At 40.5% G+C, this 26,391-nt stretch overlaps 1 protein-coding gene across 7 annotated transcripts in view; it reads right to left on the bottom strand.

Moving 5' to 3' along the window:
- Nucleotides 1-26,391, bottom strand: part of LOC135196184 (glutamyl-tRNA(Gln) amidotransferase subunit B, mitochondrial-like) — a 579,413-nt gene that overhangs the window by 249,994 nt on the left and 303,028 nt on the right. For all 7 annotated transcript variants that reach the window (XM_064222773.1, XM_064222774.1, XM_064222777.1 and 4 more), the window contains one exon: nt 6,772-6,872. In XM_064222773.1, the coding sequence (XP_064078843.1) occupies nt 6,772-6,872 (101 nt within the window). The remainder of the gene's footprint in view (nt 1-6,771; nt 6,873-26,391) is intronic.

The following is a 26,391-nucleotide window of genomic DNA, read 5'->3' as shown; positions in this document are numbered from 1 at the left end:
TCCAACCAAAGCACCAATAACCTTTCCATTTCAATTATTAGACCACTACGCTGCTTAGTTATCACTGTCGCTTTCATAGGAGCAGATCCTTTCACATGTTCAACGATGCGCTCTTTATCTTTGATAATGGTAGCAACGGTCGAACGGCTAAGGCTAAGCGAGCGGCCAATGTTTGTTGGCGTTTCTCCCTTCTCAGATCGCTTTATAATGTCCACTTTAATTTCCATGGTGATGGCCTTTCTTTTCTTTGATGCACTACCATCAGAAGAGTCCGCCTTGCACTTGGGAGCCATACCAAAGAGCAAAAAGTTGCAAAAACAATACAACACGAGGGAGAGAGAGGCAGTGTAAACAACCAAAATGGCGTATGGGCGAGGAATGAGCGTAGCGAAGCGACGCCGTCCTCTCCCCCACAAAGCGTATTCTTCTGCCGTGCGCCTGGAACTAGTTCGCGTTTGTTTACGTCGCTTACGACGCTAAACCGCTAAGACGGAACGACGCAAAATATTATTTTTTATATTTTTATGGGGGCGCATTCGTAACCACGAAACATCGTAAGTCGAGACCGGCGTAACCCGAGGACTTACTGTATACATAATATATATATATATAGTATATCTATATAATATATATATATATATATATATATATATATATATATGTATGTTTGATATAGAAATGTAGTATGTAGGTATATATCTATATATATATATATTAGATATATATATAATATAATATATATTAATATATATATATAATATATATATATATTATATATAATAAATTATGTAGTATGTATGTAATGTATAAATATATATATATATATATATATATATAATATATAGTATATATATATATATATATGATATGTATGTTAGTATGTATGTATGTATAAATAAATATATACATATATATATATATATATATATATATATATAATATATATATATATATATATATATATAATAATATAATATATATATATAATATATTGTGTGTATGTATGTATGTATGTATGTATATATGTATATACAATATACATATATATACACATATACATATATCTAATAAAAGGAGCCCATAAAAACACCAAAATGTAGAGAGAAAAGTACTATATTTCAGAGACTGCTGTCTCTCTTTTCAGGTATATGAATGAGAAAAGTTTACAGAAAAGGTGGTATTTATACCAAGAGATCCGTTCACAAGTAAGCCAATTTAGGTCACCCCCGCTGATAATCTTCCTTTAATCTTCTTAAGCGTTGGTTGAATGAAAACTTCGTCGACGACATCTGAAATCCACGCGCCTTTTGAGATGTTCATTACCTGCTTTTCTTTTATTAAGGCCGATTCCATCATTTGACTCTTGTACCGGCAGTTGCTGCTATAAATTACACGTGACAAATTCCAGTTTATTCTATGGTTATGTTCATTTATATGGTTGAAAATAGCCGAGTTCTGTTGTCCATACCTAACTGACCGTTTGTGTTGTATTAATCTCTGGGGAAGTGATTTACCTGTAAATCCGATGTAAGATTGGTCACAGTCCCGGCATGGGATCTCATAGACCCCAGAGTCTTTGGGAGATGTCTTTTGTTGGACGTTAATCAGGGATTTGGCTAAGGTGTTTGGGTAGGTAAATGCAAAAGGGTTGGATTTCCCAAGGGTGTGGGTTACTCTCTTAATCGTCTCCATGTGAGGAATTTTTATTTTATTGTTGGGTGTGTCTCTGGTCTTGTCTTTAGGGGGTTGGTAGAAAATTACGTTTGCTTTTTGAATTGCTTTCTCAATTATGTGGTCAGGATACTTTAAAGACGAAAGTTGCTTGCGAATTAGTTCAAATTCTTTTTCCAGGAAATCTGGGGAACAAATTCGTAAGGCTCTTAAGAATAGGTTGCTAGCTACACCTATCTTGATAGTAATGTCGTGATAGCTAAAGTAGTGAATATATGAAAGTGAGAACGTTGGTTTTCTGTATATGGTAAATTTGTATTCTGTCGTGTCTCTGATTATTAAAACATCAAGAAAAGGAATTTTGTTGTCTGTTTCCCATTCAACTTTAAATTTGATGCTGGGCACTAATGCATTTAATTTTGAGAGGAATTCATTAAAATTACCCCACCTATTATCCCAAAATGTTAGGATATCATCCACGTATCTCATCCACAGCATGTTTTTGGGTTTTATTGCATTTATTACTGTAGTTTCAAAGTATTGCATGTACAGATTGGCTAAAACAGGACTTAAAGGATTACCCATACTACACCCGAATTTTTGCTCGTAGAATGATTCCCCGAATGAAAATACGTTATTAGATGCACATAATTCAACTAACTTTATTATTTTGTCAAGCGCCAATGGGAAATGATCTGAATAGGGGGATAATTTTTCCCTTAAAAACTGAAGAACGTCCTGTACTGGTACTTTTGTGAATAGGGAGTCTACGTCAAGGCTTAAAAGTTTTATGTTGTGAAGTGGTATATGTGCTTCTCTGAATTTGTGACAAAAATCTTCCGAATGTTTAATGTGACTGGGAGAAAAAGTGCCCAAAAAAGGAGAAAGGAGGCCAGCTAACCATTTAGAAATTTTGTAATTGAAAGCTCCGGCGCATGAAACGATGGGTCTGAATGGAAGATTGTCTTTGTGAGTTTTGGGAAGGCCATAAAAGTAGGGTAATTTAGGATTAATTACTTTAAATTTCTCTAATAGTTCAATACTCTTTTTGTCTTGGCCAATTAATCTTACTTTCCGAAAAAATTCTGTGGGAACGTTTTGGAGGGGATTTTTCGTCAGTTTTTCGTACGTGTTTGTGTCGCTAAGGAGCTGGTTGATTTTGTCGAGGTAGAAATCTTTGTCCATTATTACGATTTCTCCGTCTTTGTCGGATCTACTTATTATAACATCTAACTTTTTTAGCGAGTGGATGTCTATCATGAATCTGCGGGGAACAGGATATTTCTTATGAAGGTCAGTTAAAGCATTTAGTAACACTTCTTTTAAACATATCTCTTCACGGCTGTAGTTTTTGTCAGATATGAATTTATCAAAAGCCACTGAAGTCTAGGTTGTTTTTGCGGTCTGGCATAAGAGCAAAGGATAAGCCTAAATTTAAAACTAAATGTTGATTTACAGTAAGGGGGGTGTTGGATAAGTTTAAAACTTTGTCTTGTTGTTCAAGATTATTCCATGCGCTATTGTCTATTAGGTTATTTAACTTGCGTAAAAGTCTGTTGGAATGAGTCACGCTATTATAGGCAGCAATGTCGGAACAGAATGAAATCAGATACCTGTATATGTGGTCCGTAGTGAGGAGGCGAAGATTAGACTGAGTTCCATATAACACTCTGCGTAATAAATGCAATAAAACCCAAAAACATGCTGTGGATGAGATATGTGGATGATATCCTAACATTTTGGGATAATAGGTGGGGTAATTTTAATGAATTCCTCTCAAAATTAAACGCATTAGTGCCCAGCATCAAATTTACAGTTGAATGGGAAACAAACAACAAAATTCCTTTTCTTGATGTTTTAATAATCAGAGACACGACAAAATACAAATTTACCATATACAGAAAACCAACGTTCTCACTTTCATAGCTATCACGACATTACTATCAAGATAGGTGTAGCTAGCAACCTATTCTAAGAGCCTTACGAATTTGTTCCCCAGATTTCTTGGAAAAAGAATTTGAACTAATTCGCAAGCAACTTTCGTCTTTAAAGTATCCTGACCACATAATTGAGAAAGCAATTCAAAAGGCAAACGTAATTTTCTACCGACCCCCTAAAGACAAAACCAGAGACACACCCAACAATAAAATAAAAATTCCTCACCTGGAGACGATTAAAAGAGTAACCCACACCCTTGGGAAATCCAACCCTTTTGCATTTACCTACCCAAACACCTTAGCCAAATCCCTGATTAACGTCCAACAAAACACATCTTCCAAGGACTCTGGGGTCTATGAGATCCCATGCCAGGACTGTGACCAATCTTACATCGGATTTACAGGTAAATCACTTCCCCAGTGATTAATACAACACAAACGGTCAGTTAGGTATGGACAACAGAACTCGGCTATTTTCAACCATATAAATGAACATAACCATAGAATAAACTGGAATTTGTCACGTGTAATTTATAGCAGCAACTGCCGGTACAAGAGTCAAATGATGGAATTGGCCTTAATAAAAGAGAAGCAGGTAATGAACATCTCAAAAGGCGCGTGGATTTCAGATGTCATCGACGAAGTTTTCATTCAACCAACGCTTAAGAAGATTAAAGGAAGATTATCAGCGGGGGTGACCTAAATTGGCTTACTTGTGAACGGATCTCTTGGTATAAATACCACCTATTCTGTAAACTTTTCTCATTCATATACCTGAAGAGAGAGATAGCCGTCTCTGAAATATAGTACTTTTCTCTCTACATTTTGGTGTTTTTATGGGCTCCTTTTATTAGATGGAATTCTGTTGTTACAAAACATTTTTACCTCTCATATACATATATATACACATTATATATATATATATATATATATATATATATATATATATCTATATATATATATTATATATATACACATATACATACGTACATATAAGTAGAGGTATAATCCATGAAGGAAAGATAAACAATGGAGTAGCTGCAAGATCTTTCGACTCAACGTCCTTTACTTAACAGACAAACTGACATACATGAGAAACTGAGCGGACAAGGAAGGGTCGTTTAAATGACAGATAGGGATTATAAGGAGATTAGTACCTAGAATCCAACACACCTGGAGAATGAGTAACCTTCCCAAATAAGCATAAACATGGGTACAATTTAAGATGAAAAAGATAAAGTCCAACTGCTCAGACACAGCAACAAGACAATTAAAGAATTATACAGGGTGGCAACTGACCACATTCAGATCTTTAGTAAACAAAAACTGATTCACAAAACATATCAAACATACATATACAAAGAAAATATCTATAAGGCAACTAATTTGTATTTAAGTCTGTGATTGTATCTTTGAGGTTATTCTTAAACATGTTACAAATACAAGGGTCTAAATAGGACAGGCCAAAACTAATATTGAAATTACAACGGCAAATAAGTTGTATAATGGCAGGTTCTAAAAGATTTTGTGATAAGACATCTTTTGATCTTGCAATTACTGAATTTCCAATCAAATTTATGCGGTGGTTGTTTTCACTTAAATGAATGAATATTGCATTAGATGTTTGCCCAGTTTTGACAGAATATTTATGTTGTTTTAATCTTACTTCTAACCCCTTGCTTGATTGTCCGAGATAAAAGGAGGGGCAGTCCATAGGAAAAAACAAGGTTGACCCTAAAGGATTTTAACAGTGATTTAATGGTTTCAAATCCCTTAAAATAAGGCAAACTGAGAATGTTCTTAGAATTCTCTTTCTCTGTGTTACTTACACTATAAAACTTTTTGTGGGCTTTATTATAGCAAATATCTTATATATTCAATTTCTTGATCCAAATATTGGGAACTGACAATGTGCAATGCTCGTAAAAACATAGAAGAAAAAAATTATATTTTGATGTTCAGATGGTGGCCTGAATAGAAATGAACATACGTTAAGTTGTTGGTTGGTTTCCTATAAATACTGAATTTAAATTGAAATGGTTCCCTGTGTATCAAAACATCTAAGAAACGGAAGCAATTGTCTTTTTCCAATTCTAGAGTAAACTTAATCGATGGTACCTGGTTATTTAATTTAGAGTAAATCTTTTACATCAATACCAGCAGGCAAAACAGCTAAAATATCATCACCATATCTATACCACTTTGAAGGAATATAAATTATATTAGGTAAATAGTGTTTTTCAATTAATTCCATGTACAAGTTTGAGAGGAGTGGTGATAAAGAGTTGCCCAATGCCATGCCAAATATTTGTTGATAAAATTCACCATTGAATATAAACTTACAATCACAAATGCACAACCTAGTGAGTGAAATAATGTGACTTACAGGCAGAGGTAAAATATTCTAAAAATAAAGTCTATAGGGACTTTAGTAAAAAGAGAACATACATCAAAACTAACGAATATATCAGAGGGGCAAAGAGTAAGTTTATCTAATTTATGAACTAAATCTAGAGAATTATATATATGAAAATCTGAGATAGTTCCAAGTAACGGAGACAAGATCTTAGATCTATATTTCGAAAGTTTATATGAAATTGAGCCAACAGTACTGATTATAATAGGTCGCATAGGGTTATTTTCTTTGTGCGTTTTCACTAATCCGTACAGGTAAGGTAGTGAAGGAAATTTGACTAACAATTTGCCTATGTGTTTTTGTTATATCTTTAGATAAAGCTGACCACATATCACGTATGCAAGCCCTGCTGGATGATGATGTGACTTATAAAAAACTATCAAAAAATCCCCTTGATCAAGTCATAAAAAACTTTAATAGAAAAGTGAAAAAAATCCTTAAAGATAAAACAGAACTACTAGGCAAATTACCAGTCAAATTTCCTTCGCTACCTTACCTGTACAGATTATTTCTAATTTCTTATTATATAGTAATGTTGTTTGCCTCAACATTAAATGTTTTCTTTCCTGATTAAGCTGAAAAAGACCAGCATAGGTTCTTCAGGTGGGAATAGAGTAAACTGTACTAAGGACACCTGTAGCCACTTGAGTTAATGTCCATATACTTCATAACTACATAATTACCTATGACAAGAGGCAAAATTTGTATGAATTAAAACATGAAGACTATAGAATATAATATACATACCAGAGAACGTATTGAATTCAAATTCTTCACTTCAGTGCGTTCACCCAAAGGTTCTCCTTGCTTATGAACAGAAATGTTGGCATCTATTCTTAGTGCTCCCTCTGAAAGCATATGAATATTTGAAAAAACACTGCAGCTGATATTCTTACTAAACAAGAAAATCAGAAGAATACAAATATGCTATAAACAGTGATAAAAAATGATACACCTCTTAAACAAGCAATTTTACATCCGCTAGATCTTGAACTACAGTAGTACCTCGAGATACGAAAGGCTCAAGTTACGAAAGCCAATGCGAAAAATTTTACTGCTCTACATACGAAAAGTTTTCAAGATACGAAAGGTTGTTGCTGTAAAGTCCCGAGATTCGCCTGGACCACCGAGAACAATTTTAAAACTCCGGCGCCGCCAACTGAGTAAACTCGCCACCATCCTCCCGCTCTCCTATTGGTTCCTGATGCTAGTCACCCCATAAGGTCCTGCTCTCCTATTGGTCAGCATCTACCCCTTGTGCTTTAAGTATTCTATTGGTAAAAGGTTGCTGTAAATTGAAAAACTTATTCATGCAATACATTTAATAAAGAAAACATCAGGTAAAGATAGAATAAAGAATAGAAATGAATGGTTATTATACTGTTTGGTAGTTTCAGTAGTTGAAGAGAGATAATGAAAATTTATGGCTTACTGTGTATAAGTGATTGCTTGGCGATCGTTCGATACTCGTAAGTGCTGGATGTAAACAGACGTTTTGAAGCTTTTTTTTGTTTGTTTAATATAGTTAATGGTTACTTAATAATTATTTGAAATGAGTACATGCAATACATTTAATAAAAAAAATTGTGAATTAGATATCATAAAATATAAAATAAATCAGACTGCCAACAAATAAGTATTTTTTAGAATTCTTCTTCTGTTTTATTATTACGTTACGTATATGCATGTTTCATTATAGCTGTCAGTAACTCGGTATCTTCATTAGGTAAAGATAGAATAAAGAATAGAAATGAATGGTTATTATACTGTTTGGTGGTTTCATTAGTTGAAGAGAGATACTAATGACAATTTATGGCTTACTGTGTGCTAGGAAAAATGATTGCTTGGGGCTCGTTCGATACTCTAAGACGGGTAAGAGCTGGATGTAAACAATCGATCGGAAGGTTTGTTTTTTGTTTGTTTGTGTATTATAGTTAATGATTAATTAATAATTATTTGAAATGAGTACATACTGATTATTTATACATTTTATTGGCATATTCTAAGCTTTTAGCTCTTAGGTTTAGATGTCAGAATCATAGACTAGGCTACAGTAGCAACCGCTAACATAGGCTAGGCTTATTGCTAAGGGACATATGCTAAAGTCCTAATATATGCAGTAAAAATGGGGGTGAACATTACATGCAGTTGAATATTACTCAAGTATGTACAGTATTTTGCCTTTTTGGAGTCATATTTCTTCCGTCGTAACCCTAGAACACGTGTTTTACGCCTGAAAATATAATTTTACTGGGGTGTTTTTGGAGGGCTTGGAACGGATTAGCCATCTTACATGTAAAATGTGTTCCAAGTTACGAAAAACTCATAATACGAAGGCCGTCTCGGAACGGATTAATTTCGTATCTCGAGGTACCACTGTATATATTTAAAAAAATGAGATGAACAGGTTCCCATTCCATTAGCATAAATAATCATATATTTGGACGCTTGATTTAAAGCACAAAATGACATCCTAAATGGTGTTAAGTTACCCAGTCTGTTCATTTTCTATAAGCAATGTCAGACATCATCCTTTTGAGTTAGTTGAACCTTTTCTCCATTGAGGATGGTGTCTACTATTAATGTCTCCAGGCAGGAGAAATGGCCGAGGAAGTTGATTGATTGGTTAAACTATATCATCTTATTTTATAGAATTATTAGATAGTAAGGTGGGGATGTGTTATACCTTTTGCCGAGTCGATTTCACAGTTATAACTCAAAAAAAGGATTTTGACGTAGGAAAAATCTATTTCTGGGCAATTGGTTCGTGTCGCCCAGCGAAATAATCCTTTAGTTCATTATTTCTTAGGTAAATGATCTAACAAATACCAGAGAATAAACAAAATAAAGAAGAGGTCAGTATAACTGACTCGCTCACCCAAAATAAAAGAAGGGTGTCGGTATGGTCACTAGGGCGAGTGAGACCACTACCACGAACTTCTTGCCATTTAGAAATTTCCCACAACAAATTCCCTCAAGGAGAGAGCTGACCCACAGAACGGGGCGGCAACTACTACTACTGCAACCCACGCCAAGCCGACTGCCGCGCCTCTGGTGGCCATCCTGAAGTTAGCAATCAATCTTGGGCGAAGGGTTGGGAAGAGGTGGGATTTCACTGGGCGACACGAACCAATCGCCCAGAAATAGATTTTTCCTACGTCAAAATCCTTTTTCTGGGCTCAGTTCGTGTCGCTGCGCGAAATAATACCAGAGAATTAGCACAAGATTGAAAAGAATAGAGGGTCTCAATAAAACTAAAAACTTAACTAAATACTATAATTGAAACAAAATTGAAATATTCATACAAAATCTTCAGACAATTCTGAGTAAAGAATAATAACTAAATGTAACTTACAACTATAAATATTTACAAAAGTATTTACACAAGTTACAGGTATGAATATGTAAATTAACATGTGTGTGGAAAAATTTAACATAAATAACACACTCAATAAGTTTTATAGATACAAATCCAAAAGTTAATAAACCATTGATAATGGGAGTGTGGAACCCTAGCATAAAAATAAGGGGACCACACTCTTAATGATAATATATACAAACATTTGTGGGTGACCCTAGCATAAAAATAAGGGACACACCACTAAACAATCATGAGAGCAGCTAAGACTCAAGACCAAGTGTAGAGCAATATGGTAGGTTAGACAAACTGTTAGGTAAGTTAGGTAGAAAGGAGATCTGGATCTTCAATTGTACTACTAGGCAGAGTCAGGGGAAAATATGTTTCCCACTGCTACTGCTGAAAATTTCAGAGATTCCAAAGACTTCAAGTAGTGACGCTTAAATACTGTTGGTGATTTCCATCCAGTATATTTTTTCAAATTATCAAAGTTCATATGTTGAAAATAATTAATTGAGGTGGCCACTGCCCTGACATCGTGTGCCTTAGGGAAAGATTCAGGGTTAGCTTGTTTAATAAAGCATAGGATCTGTTGCCTAATACCTTTAATTGATAAGGTACCACCTTTTTCTCTCCTAAAGAGGGGACCCGAAGAGGAGGAGGATGTCCTAGACAGAAAGGCTCGTAAGGTCATCACTGGACAAAGAGAAAGGTCTTGGGGAAGGGGAATGACTTTCCATGGTTCCCACCTCAACAAAGGATCCTCATTTTTTGCTAAAAAGCTGCGATCCGGAGAAAGCAGAACTTCTCCTGAGGGGAGAAATTCTACATGACCCGAATCTCTGGATAGCGCCGACAGTTCTGAAATTCTAGCTCCTGAAGCCAAGCTTAATAAAAATAATGTTTTTCTTAAGAGCATTATGAATGAACATGTCACATTATCTGTATCTGAAGCCAGTTTTAGAACATCATTTAGAAACCATGACACTGAAGTAGGCCTTACGGAAGGTCTAAGTCTAGCACAAGCCTTGGGAATAGACGAAAAGTAAGAGTGTTAAGTCTATATTAAAACCCAACTGAAAGATCTTCTTCAAGGCTGACTTGTTTGTCGTAATAGTGCTAGCTGCGAACCCTTTTTCAAATAAGGACCTGAAAAAGGATATGGCTGAGCTGACTGTCATGATTTTAATGTCCGATTCTCTCAGGAAAGATGCCAACTTTTTAACTGCAGCGTCATACTGCCTCAAAGTTGAATCCCTTTTATCTGATTCTAAGAAGAGGATATTTTGTGGATCTATATTTGCATCCCTCTTGGCCAGAAACTTCATGAAGTCCATAAAGTTAGGGCTTTGAGAATTCCTGAGGAAGCGAACACAGTCTTCATTTGTACCGACTGGGAGAGTCTGGGATTGGGAATCCGAAGGGGACGAAGACCCAATTCCAGCAGCAGGGGGTACCAATTGCTCTTCGGCCAGTCCGGAGCTACTAGAGCTACCTGACCCTTGAAAGTCCTGAGTTTGCTAAGAACTTTCAGGAGAAGATTCACCGGAGGAAAGATGTAAATCTTTTCCCAGTTGTTCCAGTCTATGGATAGAGCGTCTGTGGCATAGGCCAGAGGGTCCAGGTTGGGAGCCACATAACAAGGAAGTTTATGGTTCGCTTGAGAGGCAAACAGATCTACTTGCAGACCTGGTACCCTCCGGAGTATCCATTGGAACGAACTGTTGTCCAGCGACCATTCTGACTCCAGTGGAACTGAACGGGATAGAGCATCTGCTATAACATTCCTCACTCCGGCCAGATGGGTGGAGGAGAGGTGCCAACTGAACTTGTCCGCCAGGGAAAAGATAGCTACCATGACATGATTCAGGTGTCTTGACTTGGAGCCTCCCCTGTTTATGCAGTGAACTACTACTGTGCTGTCCAGAACTAACTTTACATGAGAGTTCTTTGGTGGAAGGAGCCTCTTCAGAGTCAGGAACACTGCCATTGCTCCCAATACATTTATATGAAGCTGGCGGAATTGGGGAGACCACCTTCCTTGAACTTTCTTGAACTGAGAATATCCTCCCCAGCCGCTTAATGAAGCGTCTGTGTGGATAGTGATTCCCGGAGGAGGGAATTGAAGAGGCACTGACATGGACAGATTCTTCATCTTTGTCCAAGGACGCAGACGATTTCGGAGAATTTGCGGTATTGCTGACAACTTGTCCCTGGATCTGACATTTGCCCTTGAGCGCCAGATCCTGGTTAAGTCTTTCAGTTTGGCTTTCATCAAGATGTTTGTCACTGAGGCAAACTGAAGGGAACCTAGGATTCTTTCCTGGTTTCTCCTTGAAGCATATTTGTACCTTAGAAATTGCTTCACTAACTTCGCTATTTCCTTTCTTTTGGTTACTGGAATCGACAGAGTGTGAGAAGATAGATTCCATTGAATGCCCAGCCATTGAAAGCGGGACTCTGGAGTGAGTCTTGACTTTGTCCTGTTTATCTGGAACCCCAGATATTCCAGGAACTGAATGACTTTCTTTGTGGCTTTGCGGCATTCCTCGACTGTTGGTGCCCAAATCAACAAGTCGTTGAGGTACGCTACTACCATTATCCCTTGAGACCTTAGTTGTTGAACCACTACTTCCGCCAACTTCGTGAATACCCTGGGGGCTACGTTCAGACCGAAGGGAACTACCTTGAAGGAGAATGCCTGGTCTCCCAGCTTGAAGCCTAGGTAAGGGCGAAAGTGTCTTGCAATAGGGATATGATAGTATGCGTCTGTAAGATCGATAGAGGTGGTGACGGCCCCACGGGGAAGTAAGGTCCGCACCTGCGAGATAGTCAGCATTTTGAACTTGTCGCAGCGAATGGCCAAGTTTAACTGGGACAAGTCTAAGATTACCCTTCTTTTTAAGGGAACCGTCCGCTATGGCGGATGACATGTCAACTTGAAAAAATAAAAAATCGAGTTATTACTTGTATCTATGCAGAAACATGCCGTGCATGCTTTCCAGAAGTTTCAGCCAATTATTTTCACAAATAATGAAGATATAGCGGTTTTTAAATGATGACGTCATCGTAACTGCGTCGTCTGTATGACTTGAGTTTGACAGAATCGTTTTTGCGTGTTTATTTTTGCATATATACAGCGATTTTTAAAGATTTTTTTCGAAATTCTCATACATCTGGTAGCAATGAAAGGTAGTGTGACACTGGGCGAGAAGCGAGCTGCTCAGAGCGGTTATTTATAGGCGAGACTCGGAGAATGACTCAGTTACGCCATAGACGTCAAAGCGGTTACATGCGCGTAGGCACTCGCGTTTGGTTACTAGCTATTTACGTTGTTTTTATAACTTCTTAGTGAACTTATAGCAATGCCGAAGTTACCTAAGATCAAGAAGGCTATACTCAGCAACTATGGCTAGCAAAATTAGCGAAGGCCAGGAGTGTGCTGAAAGAAAAACAGGAAAATTAATTGTTTTCAGCTGCCCTCATTGTCTCATGTCTCGCAGTCAACATCATTATCTGGTGTCACGCTGAGGGTACTAACACCACTTTTAGGGGTAGGACCACGATCCTTGATGTAGAAATCAACAATAAAAGTACAAATAAAGTAATTATAATAATGTTGTTTTGACTTTTATAAGAAAAAAGCTAAAATTTACATAGCAAATCTTTGGGAGCTCATACCTCAAAAACATACTTATGCGCATGTCGGTAACCATTACTCGGTTATTTATTATCCAATTTTAGAGAGAAAGATATCATTGGAAAGAGGAATAAAAATCCCATAATTTTGTGTGACAGAATTTTGATATCTTTTTTTTCTTTTTTTTTAGAATTTTTTGAGTGTCTAGACTAAAAAAAAAAAAAAAATTCATAAAAAATAAAAAAATTAAAAAATCAAAATTCTGCCACACAGAATTGTTCCGTATATAAAGAAGTTTTTATGGTATGATTTTCAATACAACTGATGTCATATTAGCGGAGAAAACTCTACCAATTTTTTTTTTAAATCATGATTTTTGCTAATAAAACAAAAAGTTTTTGATCAAATGACTTGAAATTTTTATATGATGAAGGTATTATATATATCTAAAACATATATGAAAATTATGTATTTTGCGTAATAAATAAAAAAAATAGACATCATAGCGGACGGTCCCCTTAATGAGCCTTTCTTTGGCACGCTGAATAAGCGACCTTGAAACTTTAATCGCTTGACTCTTGCTATTGCTCCTTTCTGAAGGAGTTCCTCTGCATACTCTGTCAATTCCTTCGATGGAAGTTGAAGGAACGGTCTGGGTGGAGGGGGGCCACCGATCCAACTCCAACCCAGGCCTTTCGACACAATACTTTGTGCCCATTTGCTGAATCCCCACCGATGCCGGAAGAGAAACAGTCTCCCTCCTACCTTGGAGATCTCACTGCTGCTGAGCCGAGTGACTTCCGCGGCCTCCACAGAAGTGCTTTCCCCTGTTAAGCGACCTTCCTGATCCTCTCTGATGAAAGGATCCTCTAGCTCTACTTTCCCTGGCGAACCGGTCGAAGTGTTGGAAGGCCTGGCCTTCGAACACCTGGTTAAATGCCAAGGAGACAGCGTAGGGCGTGGAAGGTTGAGCTTGTGGGGAAATCAGATAGATGGGCTGAGCCTGAGCTTTCGACGTGGAAGGCTGCCCTGGCTGAACGACCGGCACCGCAGACACAGCCTGACTGAAGTGCTGAGGCTTCTTTTGGTAAGGCTAAAACCGTTTGGTCTTCTTTAGTTTCTTGCCTGTAGACGAAGGGTCTTGACGTCTTTTAGCGGAGAGGCCCCAACAGTCTTTGAGGCTTTGATTGAGCCTCGTTGCCTCGCTTTGAACCTCTCTAACCATCGCTTCTGGGAAGAGGTCTGAGATGTTGGAGGAGAGCAACTTATTCGGCTCATGCCGAATAGTTGCTTCCTGGAGGACATGCTTACGGCAGTTGACCCTCGCAACCACAAACTCGTACAAGTCCGATTGGACTGTACAAGTCTGTGATTTGGTCAACAGCTTGAAAAGCGGCTCCGAAGCGTAAGATATGGCCGCTACCTCAGTCATTGCCATGGTGTTAATAGACCTGGCCAGTCTAGTTTTAGCCTCAAACTCGGACTGAATGAGGCTATCGGGGAGTCTTGGAAGCTTCTCGCCGAACTGATCCATCGCACAGTCCGGCTTAAGCTTGCCTACCGAAAAAGTATTCGGCAGGTCTTCCCACAAATCCCCAAGCGAAGGGAGCAAGGGTGATGTGGGGTCTGCTTCCCTCAACTGTGGCAAGGGCTCTCCCTTTAGGCCAGCCGGGATGGTAACGCTGGCGATCTTAGTCAGGAAAGGAAGAGGAGTCTCTTCCTCCATCGTAAAGATGGTGAAAAGACTCTTAAATGCCTGGATTCTAGTGTTGGAGCAGTCCATTTCATCCAGACACCGGAGCCACTCTCTCTGAGCCTGGTCCCTGGAGTACAGCACTGTCTCCCTAGGAACCTTATCCACCCTATTCATAGCAGCCTCCGTCAGCCTGGCGTAGCCAATGAACGGAGGTTGAAGATTCTCTGGGTAAAACTCGAAGTCTTCAATCCTTCGAGTACCACACTCCGGGATGGAAATGAACCCGTCCTGGAAAGGAGCGTAGGAAGCTACTCTCCAGGGATTGTTCATGGAGAATGGAGGGAGAGAATCATGAGGAGGGAGCTGGAGTAGGCCTACGCCAGGTGCCAGGGAGGCAGCTTGAGGGGCCTGATTGAAGCCAGACATAAGATTTTCCTGAGTGGCAATCCTGTCCGACAATTGGGAGAACATCTGCTCCATACTCGTCCTCAGGGACCCTACCAAGTCTCCCATCTGCTGCATCATCCCGACGGAGAAAGCGTTGGGATCGAAGCTAGGAACAGATGTCGACGTGGACGGATAACTCACCAGAGGTACCGTAGGGGAAGGAGAGACCACTGACTCCGCCGGAGTACGGGGTCTCTCCTTGGAGGACTTGCTCTTCGAGACTCTAGAGCTTGAAGCAGATGACTTACCCTTCTCTGCTCCGGGATTAGAAGCCGAAGACTTACGAGAGGAAGACGCCGAAGAAGTCTTTTTAGATGACGACATCTTAGTCAGAGTTTTCTGCGCTCTGTGACCCTTCACTTTGGGAACCACAGAAGCGCTGGGCGTAGTATACGAGAGCTCTGCTCCCGTAAAGCCCTGGAAGGAAGCAGGAGAAGCAGCAGGAGAAGAAGATCCAGTGGCGCCCAAGGGAAGCCCTTGAGCGTCCAACGTACCTACCTCGACCAACAGATCATCTACACCTACCCAAGGCTCTACATTCAAATCTAAAGTGGCGACCTCTGCCGAAATATCCTGGCCTGGTTCCTTCATACACGCGGCGACCTACCGTTGGATCGCCGTCATCGTCGGGGCTGCCTCCGCCGGGTCGACGTACCCCGTCGGCTTGCCGCCGGGGAACAGCAGGACAGCCAACCTCTTCTCTAGGATGTAGGGCTGTCCCTTGGCGGCGTTCTTCCCGAAGCTGCCGACCCAAGCCCTCAAGGTTGCAAGAGCAGTCTCTCTAACCGCGGCAGCCTGGAAGAGAGGGTGTCTGTTAGATTTTAGGCTCAAGTTGAGGTTCAACCTTAGAATAAAATAAGCTTAAGACTAGACAGTATCAGCATATATTCCATGATATTATGGGGAACTTAAGCTTAAAACATATTTCAGAATTTATATCGTATGTATATACTGATGGAAAATACTTACCCCGTCCAAAAACTGACTCACGAGATCGTAGCAGATCGTACACGTCTCGTGGAACCAGACCTGCAAATTCCCGTGAGGAGTCGCACACGGAGCATGAGACCTGCAGACCTCATGCCCGCAGGGGTCCTGGAGCACAGCGTTGCACCCCGGGTGCTCACAGTTGGTAGTCAGTAAGTGGAAGGATACATGAGTATCGATATAACACTCACAGGGCTACTCTAGTACTCCGTTGCATGCCGGAGAATGATAAATTTTTGGGCATAACCCCTCCCCTATCGCCTTAACCCTTAAACGCCGACTGGACGTATTTTAAGTCAACATTTTTTGTCTCTCGGGTGCCGACTGGACGTATTTTACGTCGCTATACAAAAGTTTTTTTAAAAATTCGCGGAAAAATACTTTTAGGCCTACCAGCCAAAAATCTTGAATCACACGCCTTGGGGGATGCTGGGAGTTCATGGATCAAGGTGTTGTTTTGTTTACAATCGATACGCAGGCGCCCAAGCGCGAATTTCTTTCTTGCCGCACTAAAAAGTATCTGTGACACATCTCGGAAATTATTTCATCACTTTGACATAATTTTTGTACCATTGTAAATTAGCCGTTACATTAAGTATTATATATGAAAATGTGTGCATTTTTATGTAAAATACAACAATAAAATACTCATGATTGTAGCTTTTATCAGTTTTGAGATATTTTCATATAAATAACGATAATTGCCAAAATTTGCACCCTTTGGTCAACTTTGACTCTACCGAAATGGTCGAAAAACGCAATTGTAAGCTAAAACGCTTATATTCTAGTAATATTCAATCATTTACCTTAATTTTGCAACTAATTGGAAGTCTCTAGCACAATATTTCGATTTATGGTGAATTTTTGAAAAAACCTTTTCCTTACGTCCGCGCGGTAACTCTTCCGAAAAAAATCATACATGCGATTGTGGTAATGTTTGCACCATTTTAAAATTAGCCGTTATATAGTTTTATATATGGAAATGTGCGCATTTTCATGCACAATACAACTAAAAACAACCCATGGTTGTAGCTTTTATCAGTTTTGAGATATTTTCATATAAATAACGATAATTGCCAAAATTTCAACCTTCGGTTAACTTTTCTACCGAAATGGTCGAAAAACGCAATTGTAAGCTAAAACGCTTATATTCTAGTAATATTCAAGCATTTACCTTAATTTTGCAACAAATTGGAAGTCTCTAGCACAATATTTCGATTTATGGTGAATTTATGAAAAAAATAACATTTTCTTTACGTCCGCGCAGTAACTCTTCCAAAAAAATCATACGTGCGATTGTGGTAATGTTTGCACCATTTTAAATTAGCCGTTACATAAAGTTCTATATATGAAAATGTGTGCAATTTCATGTAGAATACAACAAAAAATAATTGAAGGTTGTAGCTTTTCTCATTTTTGAATTAATTGCATATAAATCACGATAAATAGAAAAAAACCACATTCGGTCAAATTTGATTCTACCGAAATGGTCGAAAAACGCAATTGTAAGCTAAAGCTCTTACAGTCTAGTAATATTCAGTCATTTATCTTCATCTTGAAACAAATTCGAAGTCTCTAGCAAAATATTTAGATTTATGGTGAATTTAAAAAAAAATCTTTCCTTCCCTCCGCGCGCGGATTCTCCGCCACAAATCTACGAAATATGTACGTACCATTCTCGGAATATTTGCTCCGTTTCATATTAGGCATTTCAAAGAGTTTTATATATGAAAATGTGCGCAATTTTATGTAGAATAAAACGAAAAATATTTTAAGGTTGTAGCTTTTCTTATTTCCGAAATAATTGCATATAAAATATATATATTTAAAATAATTCGACATTCGGTCAACTTTAACACATCAGATATGGTCGAAAACTGCAATTGTAAGCTAATACTCTTACAGTATAGTAATATTCAATCATTTGTATTCATTTTGAAAGTAATTGGAAGTCTCTAGGACAATATTTAGAATTATGGTGAATTTTTGAAAAAAATATTTGTTTTCGTACGCGCGTTACGAATTCATGCATTATTTTGTGATAATATTTTCTCTGTGTTGCTTTGATCATTTTACAATGTGTTATATACCAAAAGGATCGCAATTTAGTGTACATTACAACGAAAAAAAAGTAACTTGTTACCTTTAACGGTTTTGCGCACAGCGCGATTTGAATACAATTATATATGAAATTTCGTTTTTGCGTTATCATATATCGCATTATTTATATATGATAATGATAATTTTTTTCATTTCTGATAGTTGCATACTAAACTTCAGCCAATGACAAAAAAAGGAGCCAAAAATGAACTCTTAATCTTGAAAACTAAGCGCGCTGTGATTTTTTTTAAAAAATATTTTTTCCGCTTCCGCGCTCACTCCGAAACCCCTCCGGCACACGGGAAACAAATTTTTTTTTACCGCTCCGGCGTAAGAGGGTTAATAGGCATAAAATGAAGACTCCGGTGTAGGCCGAAGAATGAAAACAGCAAGGCAGGGGAGGAACCCGGCTTAAGATAACTTATAAATAACTTATAATTAACTTAAGCATAAAACAGTTAAAATAAATCCGGAGAACGACTCCGAATAGCGGCTCTGTCCGACTCCGCCGGCTACGCCGGAGAGACGGTACGGTGTAAAGCAAAAGGGACCAACTGAAACGCATACACTCCGCCGGCAGGCGGGGCTACCGTACCTCCTCCCCGTAATCGATGGGGCTCCAGGAAAGAGAACAGAGATCCGTCATCACGGGGAGGAGGCGAGGAAGGGCGAAAACAGTTCCCGGGCATACAGCGGAGCACCGGAGCAACAAAGGTGGGGGGAGGCCAAACCCCCGACTCCGTCACAGCGAAGCACCACCGAAACCAGGGAGACAAGGTCACTCCCAGCCAAGTGTCTGTCCAGACTCCCCTACTCCCTCCGCGTAGGGAGAGAGGGAGTCAGGCCCGGATGGAGCGAGCAAGGACAAACCTCCCTCCCCCCTACTCTATGGTGAGAGCGGGGGGAGGGAAAGGCGACTGGGACGGGCGTCTGGCTGTACCGCGATCACAGGGTGACCAAGGTACGATAACACAACACAATCGACAAAATCGGTAGCCTAGGCTAATGCAACCAAACTGATCAGAAAGATGCAACAAACGTGATGCAACAAAACTGACAATAAGGATGCAACAAAACTGAAAAGAGGACCATGGGACCACTGATACCTAGGCTAAGCGAACAGACCAGACACCCTAGGCTAATCAAAACACAATAAATAAAACAAAAGTAGGGGAAAATAAAATATAGTAAGAGAAAATATCCAGGAGTGTACGACTAACCCGAAAGAAAGTCTACCACTCAAAGCTAGCCTGGGCCGATACGAAGAGCGATGGCTAGGGTCTGGACCAGAAAAAACTGAATGCCTACGTAAGGTAGAGAGACATGCATGCATGACCTAAAACCAAGGCAGGCTAAATCCCCTAACAATATCATAATAAAAAGGACTAGAGACGCACGTTAAAAATAAGGGAAAGGTTCCAGGTATGGGAGACCGAGAACCAAACCGCCATGAGGCAGAACAATGCCGCCATGCTCCCGACCGGGAACCTGTATTTATACCTAAAAAACGGCAAATACAGGCTCGTGGAAGGAACGAAACTAAATCGAAACCTTTTGGAATACTTAACTTAGCCGCTGCAATAGCCGAACGTTCCATGGTGGCGAAAAATCACGCAAACACAGCACAAAAAACAAGAGCAAAAAGAAACGCGTGGGTCTCTTGGCCTGCTAACATAAAGGATGGCCACCAGAGGCGTGGCAGTCGGCTTGGCGTGGGTTGCAGTAGTAGTAGTTGCCGCCCCGTTCTGTGGGTCAGCTCTCTCCTTGAGGGAATTTGTTGTGGGAAATTTCTAAATGGCAAGAAGTTCGTGGTAGTGGTCTCACTCGCCCTAGTGACCATACCGACACCCTTCTTTTATTTTGGGTGAGCGAGTCAGTTATACTGACCTCTTCTTTATTTTGTTTATTCTCTGGTATTTGTTAGATCATTTACCTAAGAAATAATGAACTAAAGGATTATTTCGCGCAGCGACACGAACTGAGCCCAGAAAGGAAGTTTTCAGGTATATTTGTACCCAAGGAATGTCACTGCCAACAAATAAAATCCTTTCACTGTGACTTCCTACCCTTGGGTAATGGTATTTCATAATTCATGAACTCTTGTGGGCATGGGTATTATCATCTACCATGGTCTCCTATAAATGTTAAAAAATCAAAAACTTCAATTCTTTGTATTTTGTCCTAAGACCCTGAAAATCTGACTGGAGGGTCAATGAAGATGTCACTACCTTCTTAAGAAATTTTCTCCAGTAGATTTATTTCCATTCAGTATGCTTTCTTTCAGTATCTAAGGATAATCTTTTAATGGTTGGCTTATCGCTTTTTTTTTTATGTCTTATGAACTTGTTGGAGGGATGTTGAATTTTTACAGTTTTCTGTACTGCTGGCTCAGAAGTAGTACTTGTTTCATTAAGGTATTTCAAAGAGAGTACTTAATTTCTACAAAACAAATATTTTGGCACTGTGTCTGGCTGGAGACAGAGATGGTGTTCTTTTTCAATTATGGGGAGGAATTATGGCAATGACCTTTTTCAGTGATGGTGCTTCGGACATACATCCATTGGGGGAATCTTTTAGGCAGGAAGTACCCTAAGATAATACTAGGATGCTTCTTGTACTAAGGGAAGGTTCAGCAGTAGGAGAAAGCATGTCTGCTTCAGGGGACAGTGTACTGCCGACACAGTAAAATGGCAGGATGCATCAACTTGCTTGTTGTTAAGTATCCAAAGGTGTGTCTGACATTTAAATTATAAATGTTATGTATCCAAAGATGTGGTCGACATTCAAATTATAAAGAAGTGTTTAGCTGACCCAGATGACTGTCTAGTTCCCCCTTTCTCCACCAGGTGTTTCGAATTCTTTTTGACAGCCAACCAACTTGTAAGGGGGACTGGGCAGATTCTACTTTTAACGTAATTTAGGTATCCAAATAAAGGATTTTGACGAAGGAAAAATCTACACCCCACGCCACGCCGACCGTCGCGCCTCTGGTGGTCATCCTGTCGTTAGATGCCAAACTTGGGCTGCAGAGCGGGACATAGGGGGGGATTTCACAGGGCGACACGAACCCCTCGCCCAGAAATAGATTTTTCCTTCGTCTAAATCCTTTTTCTGGGCTCAGTTCGTGTCGCTGTGTGAAATAGTACCAGAGAAACAGCACAAGATTGAAAATATAGAAAGGGTTTCAATAAAACATAAAATAAAATTAATAAGTATAATGTAAAAGACTTATAAGTTATCATACAAAAAATTAGCTTAACAAAATTAGAGGAGACTTATAGCTAACTTAAAATTAAATTATATTATATAATGATAACTTATCTAAGATAGTGAGTTAGGGTAATACATATATAAATACTCACTAATATCAAGACAATATGCAAATTTATAATAAACAATAGAGGTGTGCTACCCTAGCATAAAAATAAGGGGAGCAACACCCAAGGACATTTCATATTATACAATAATGATGTGGGTGTCCCTAGCAGAAAAATAAGGGACACACCACCATGATCATAATCATAGCAGCTAAGGCTAGAGAACCATATAGAGCGTAACGGTAGGTTAAGTGAAATATTAGTTGAGGCAGGTAGAAAGGAGATCTGGATCTTCAACTACGACTACTGTGCAGTGTCAGGGGAAACTATGTTCCCCGCTGCAACTGCTGAAAATTTTAAAGATTCCAAGGACTTCAGATAGTGACGCTTGAAGACTGTCGGCGATTTCCATCCAGTATATTTCTTTAGTTCATCAAAGTTCATATGTTGAAAATAATTAATAGAGGTGGCTACTGCCCTGATATCATGTGCTTTTGGGAATGATTCAGGATTAGCTTGCTTAATGAAGTAAAGGATATGCTGTCTGATACCTTTTACTGATAAAGTGCCACCTTTTTCCCTCATAAAAAGAGGACCTGAGGATCTAGAAGATGTCCTAGACAGAAAGGCTTGCAAGGTCATTACTGGACAAAGAGAAGGGTCTTGGGGAAGAGGAATGACCTTCCAAGGGGCCCACCTTGCTAAAGGATCCTCGTTTTTTGCTAAAAAACTACGATTCAGGGAAAGCAAAACTTATCCTGAAGGGAGGAACTCCACATGCCCCGCATCCCTGGATAGAGCCGACCGTTCTGAAATTCTGGCCCCTGAGGCCAAGCTTAGCAGGAATAGCGTCTTTCTTAGTAGCATTATGAATGTGCAAGAAGAGTTGTCAGTGTCTGAAGCCAGTTTGAGGACATCATTTAGGAACCATGATACTGAAGTAGGTCTTTCAGAAGGTCTAAGTCTAGCACAAGCTTTGGGAATAGACGTAAAGTAAGAGTCTGTCAAGTCTACTTGAAAACCCAACTGAAAGATTTTCTTTAAAGCCGATTCATTAGTGGTAATAGTGCTAGCTGCTAATCCTTTTTCAAATAAGGATCTGAAAAAAGGATATAGCTGAATTCACTGTCATGGTTGTGGTGTTTGTCTCATTCAGGAAAGATGCTAACTTTTTAACAGCCGCATCATACTGTCTCAAAGTTGAATCCCTCTTATCTGATTCCAAGAAGAGGATATTCTGGGGATCGATATCTGCATCTTTTTTAGCCGCAAACTTCGTGAAGTCCATAAAGTTAGGGTTTTGAGAATTCCTGAGGAAGCGAACACAGTCCTCATTTGAACTGACTGAGATAGTTTGGGATTGGGAATCCGTCGAGGTCGAAGGCCCAATTCCAGAAGCAGAGGATACCAGTTGCTCTTTGGCCAATTCGGGGCTACTAGAGCTACTTGTCCCTTGAAAGTTCTGAGTTTGTTCAGAACTTTCAATAGAAGATTCACTGGAGGAAAGATGTATATCTTCTTCCACTGATTCCAGTCTATGGACAAGGCGTCTGTGGCATAGGCCAGAGGGTCCAGGTTGGGGGCCACATAGCAAGGGAGCTTGTGGTTCGCTTGGGAGGCGAAAAGGTCTACTTGGAGACCCGGAACACTCCGGCGTATCAACTGGAACGACTTGTTGTCCAGGGACCACTCCGATTCTAGAGGAACTGATCAAGACAGGGCGTCTGCTATCACATTCCTTACTCCTGCCAAATGGGTGGAGGATAGAGGCCATTTGTACTTGTTTGCTAGAGAGAAAATGGTTATCATGACATGGTTCACATGTTTTGATTTGGATCCTCCCCTGTTAATGCAGTGTACTACTACTGCACTGTCCAAAACCAGTTTTATATGAGAGTACTTTGGTGGAAGGAGCCTCTTCAGAGTGAGAAATACTGCCATAGCCTCCAATACATTTATGTGGAGTTGACGGAACTGGAGTGACCAAGTTCCTTGAACTTTTTTGAACTGAGAGTATCCTCCCCAACCGCTTAGTGAGGCGTCTGTGTGGATAGTCAACGCCGGAGGAGGATATTGAAGAGGAACTGACTTGGACAGGTTTTTTACCTTCGCCCAAGGGCGAAGATGGTTGCGAAGGATTTGCGGGATTACTGACAACTTGTCTCGAGATTTGACATTTGCTCTTGAGCGCCAAACTCGATTTATGTCTTTCAGCCTTGCTTTCAGTAGGACGTCCGTCACTGAAGCAAATTGGAGGGAACCTAGGATTCTTTCCTGGTTTCTCCTTGAAGCCTGTTTGTTCTTTAGGAATTGCCTTACTGACTTGGCTATTTCTTTCCTTTTGACTACCGGAATTGACAGATTGTGGGAGGATAAGTCCCATTGAATGCCTAGCCACTGAAAACGAGTCTCTGGAGTGAGCCTGGACTTCGTTCTGTTTATTTAGAACCCCAGATGTTCCAGAAATTGAATTACCTTGTTTGTGGCTTTGAGGCATTCCTCGACGGTTGATGCCCAAATCAGCCAATCGTCGAGGCACGCTACTACCATTATCCCTTGTGATCTCAGTTGTTGAACTACTACCGCTACTTTCGTGAATACCCAGGGGGCTACATTTAGCCCGAAGGGCATCACTTTGAAAGAGAATGCCTGGTCTCCCAACTTGAAGCCTAGGTATGGGCGAAAGTGTCTCGCGATTGGGATATGATAGTATGCGTCTGTAAGATCGATAGAGGTGGTGACGGCCCCACGGGGAAGTAAGGTCCGTACCTGTGAGATGGTCAGCATTTTGAACTTGTCACAGCGAATGAATAAGTTTAGCTGGGACAAGTCTAAGATTATTCTTCTTTTTGATGAGCCTTTCTTTGGCACGCTGAACAAGCATCCTTGAAATTTTAAATGCTTGACTCTCGACACTACTCCTTTCTGAAGGAGCTCCTCTGTGTAATCTGCCAATTCCTTTGATGATAGCTGAAGGAATGATTTGGTTGGAGGGGGACCTTTGATCCAACTCCAACCCAGCCCTTTGGACACAATGCTCTGTGCCCATTTGCTGATCCCCCACCTGTGGCGGAAGAGGAACAGCCTCCCTCCTACCTGGGAGGTCTCACTGCTGTTGTGCGGGATGACCTCCGCGTCCTCCACGGAAGTGCTTACCTCTGTTGGTAGCTCTTCCTGCACCTCGTTGCCGAAAGTTACCTCTGGCTCTGCTTCCCCTAGCAAACCTGTTGAAGGTTTGGAAAGCTTGACCTTCGAATACTGGGTTAAATGCCGGGGAAACAGCATACGAGGTCGAGGGCTGACCTTGTGGGGACAGCAAGAGAATGGGCTGGCTCTGAGCTTTCGATGTTGACGGCTGACCTGGTTGGGCGACCGGAACAGCCTGTACAAAGTGCTGCTGCTGCTGTTGTTTCTTGTACGGCTGGAACCTCTTTAACTTCTTCTGTTTCTTGCCAGAGGAGGAAGAGATCTCAAGCTTCCTCTTAGCAGAGATACCCCAACGAGCCCTGAGGCTTTTGTTAAGCCTCGAAGCTTCGTGGTGCTCCTCGTTGACTGCCGACTCCGGAAAGAGGTCTGCTCCCCAGATGTTAGAGGCGAGCAGCTTATTCGGTTCATGCCGGATTGTAGCTTCTTGGAGGACATGCTTGCGGCAGTTCCTCCTTGCTACTATAAAGTCATATGCATCTGACTGAACAGTTTGCATTTGAGACTTGGCCAAAATCTTAAAGTGAGGCTCCGAGCCTTAAGTTAAGGCAGCCACTTCAGTCATGACCAGAGAGTTAAGAGTTCTTCCAAGTCTGGTCCTTGCTTCAAATTCTGCCTGAATGAGGTTATCAGGCAGTCTAGGCAACTTCTCACCGAACTGTTCCATAGCACAGTCCGGTTTTAGTTTACCTACCGTGAAGGTAGCTGGCAGGTTCTCCCACAGGTCACCGAACTCCGGGGAGAGAGGAGACGTAGGATCTGCTTCCTTGAGCTGTGGGAGGGGTTCGTCTTTCATACCCGCTTGCATGGTAACTTCCATTAACTTTGTCGTAAAGGGGAGTGGTGCCTCCTCCTCCGTGGCAAAGATAGTGAACGGGCTTTTGAACGCTTGGAGTCTGGTGTTGGAACAGTCCCAGTCCTCCAAGCAATGCACCCATTCTCTTTGAGCCTGATCACGACTATAGAGGACAGTTTCTCTAGGGATTTTATCCTCCCTATTAAGAGCTGTCTCTGTTAACCTCGCGTATCCCATGAAAGGAGGTGTTAATCCGGCCGGGTGGAACTCGAAGTCCTCGATCCTTCTAGTTCCACATTCCGGAATTGAAATCATGCCATCCTTGAAGGGAGCATAGGCTGCTACCCTCCAAGGATTACTCATCGAGAAGGCAGGAAGGGTGTCATATGCTGGTAACTGGGCAATACCAGTTCCTGCTACTGGGGGGCTGGCCTGAGGTGTCTGATTCAGGCCTGCCAGGTGATTATCATGATCGGACACACGTTCAGTCAGGTTCTGGATGGACTGACCTGACTGATTCAGAGAGGTAGAGATTTGAGCAACCATCTGCTCAAACCTCTGTTCAAAACTCGTGCTGAGTGATCCGACCAGATCACCCACTTGCTGCAAAATGCCTGCTGAAAAGGCAGCGGGATCGAAGGCACTAGGTGCCGTGACCACAGCAGGAGTCACCGGAGGAGTTCTGGTCGCAGCAGGAGAAGGTACAGGCTCGGTGGGAGTGCGGACCTTCTCCTTAGAGGCTTTGCCTTGTGACCCTTTAGAGTGTGAAGATTCAGACTTCACTTTCTCTGCTCTAGGATAGGAAGCCGGAGACTTACGAGA

This window comes from Macrobrachium nipponense, chromosome 17 (assembly GCF_015104395.2).
Source record: "Macrobrachium nipponense isolate FS-2020 chromosome 17, ASM1510439v2, whole genome shotgun sequence".
NCBI lineage: Eukaryota > Metazoa > Arthropoda > Malacostraca > Decapoda > Palaemonidae > Macrobrachium > Macrobrachium nipponense.
Note: the sequence above shows the minus strand (reverse complement) of the source record. Positions and strands in the feature narration are given on the sequence as shown.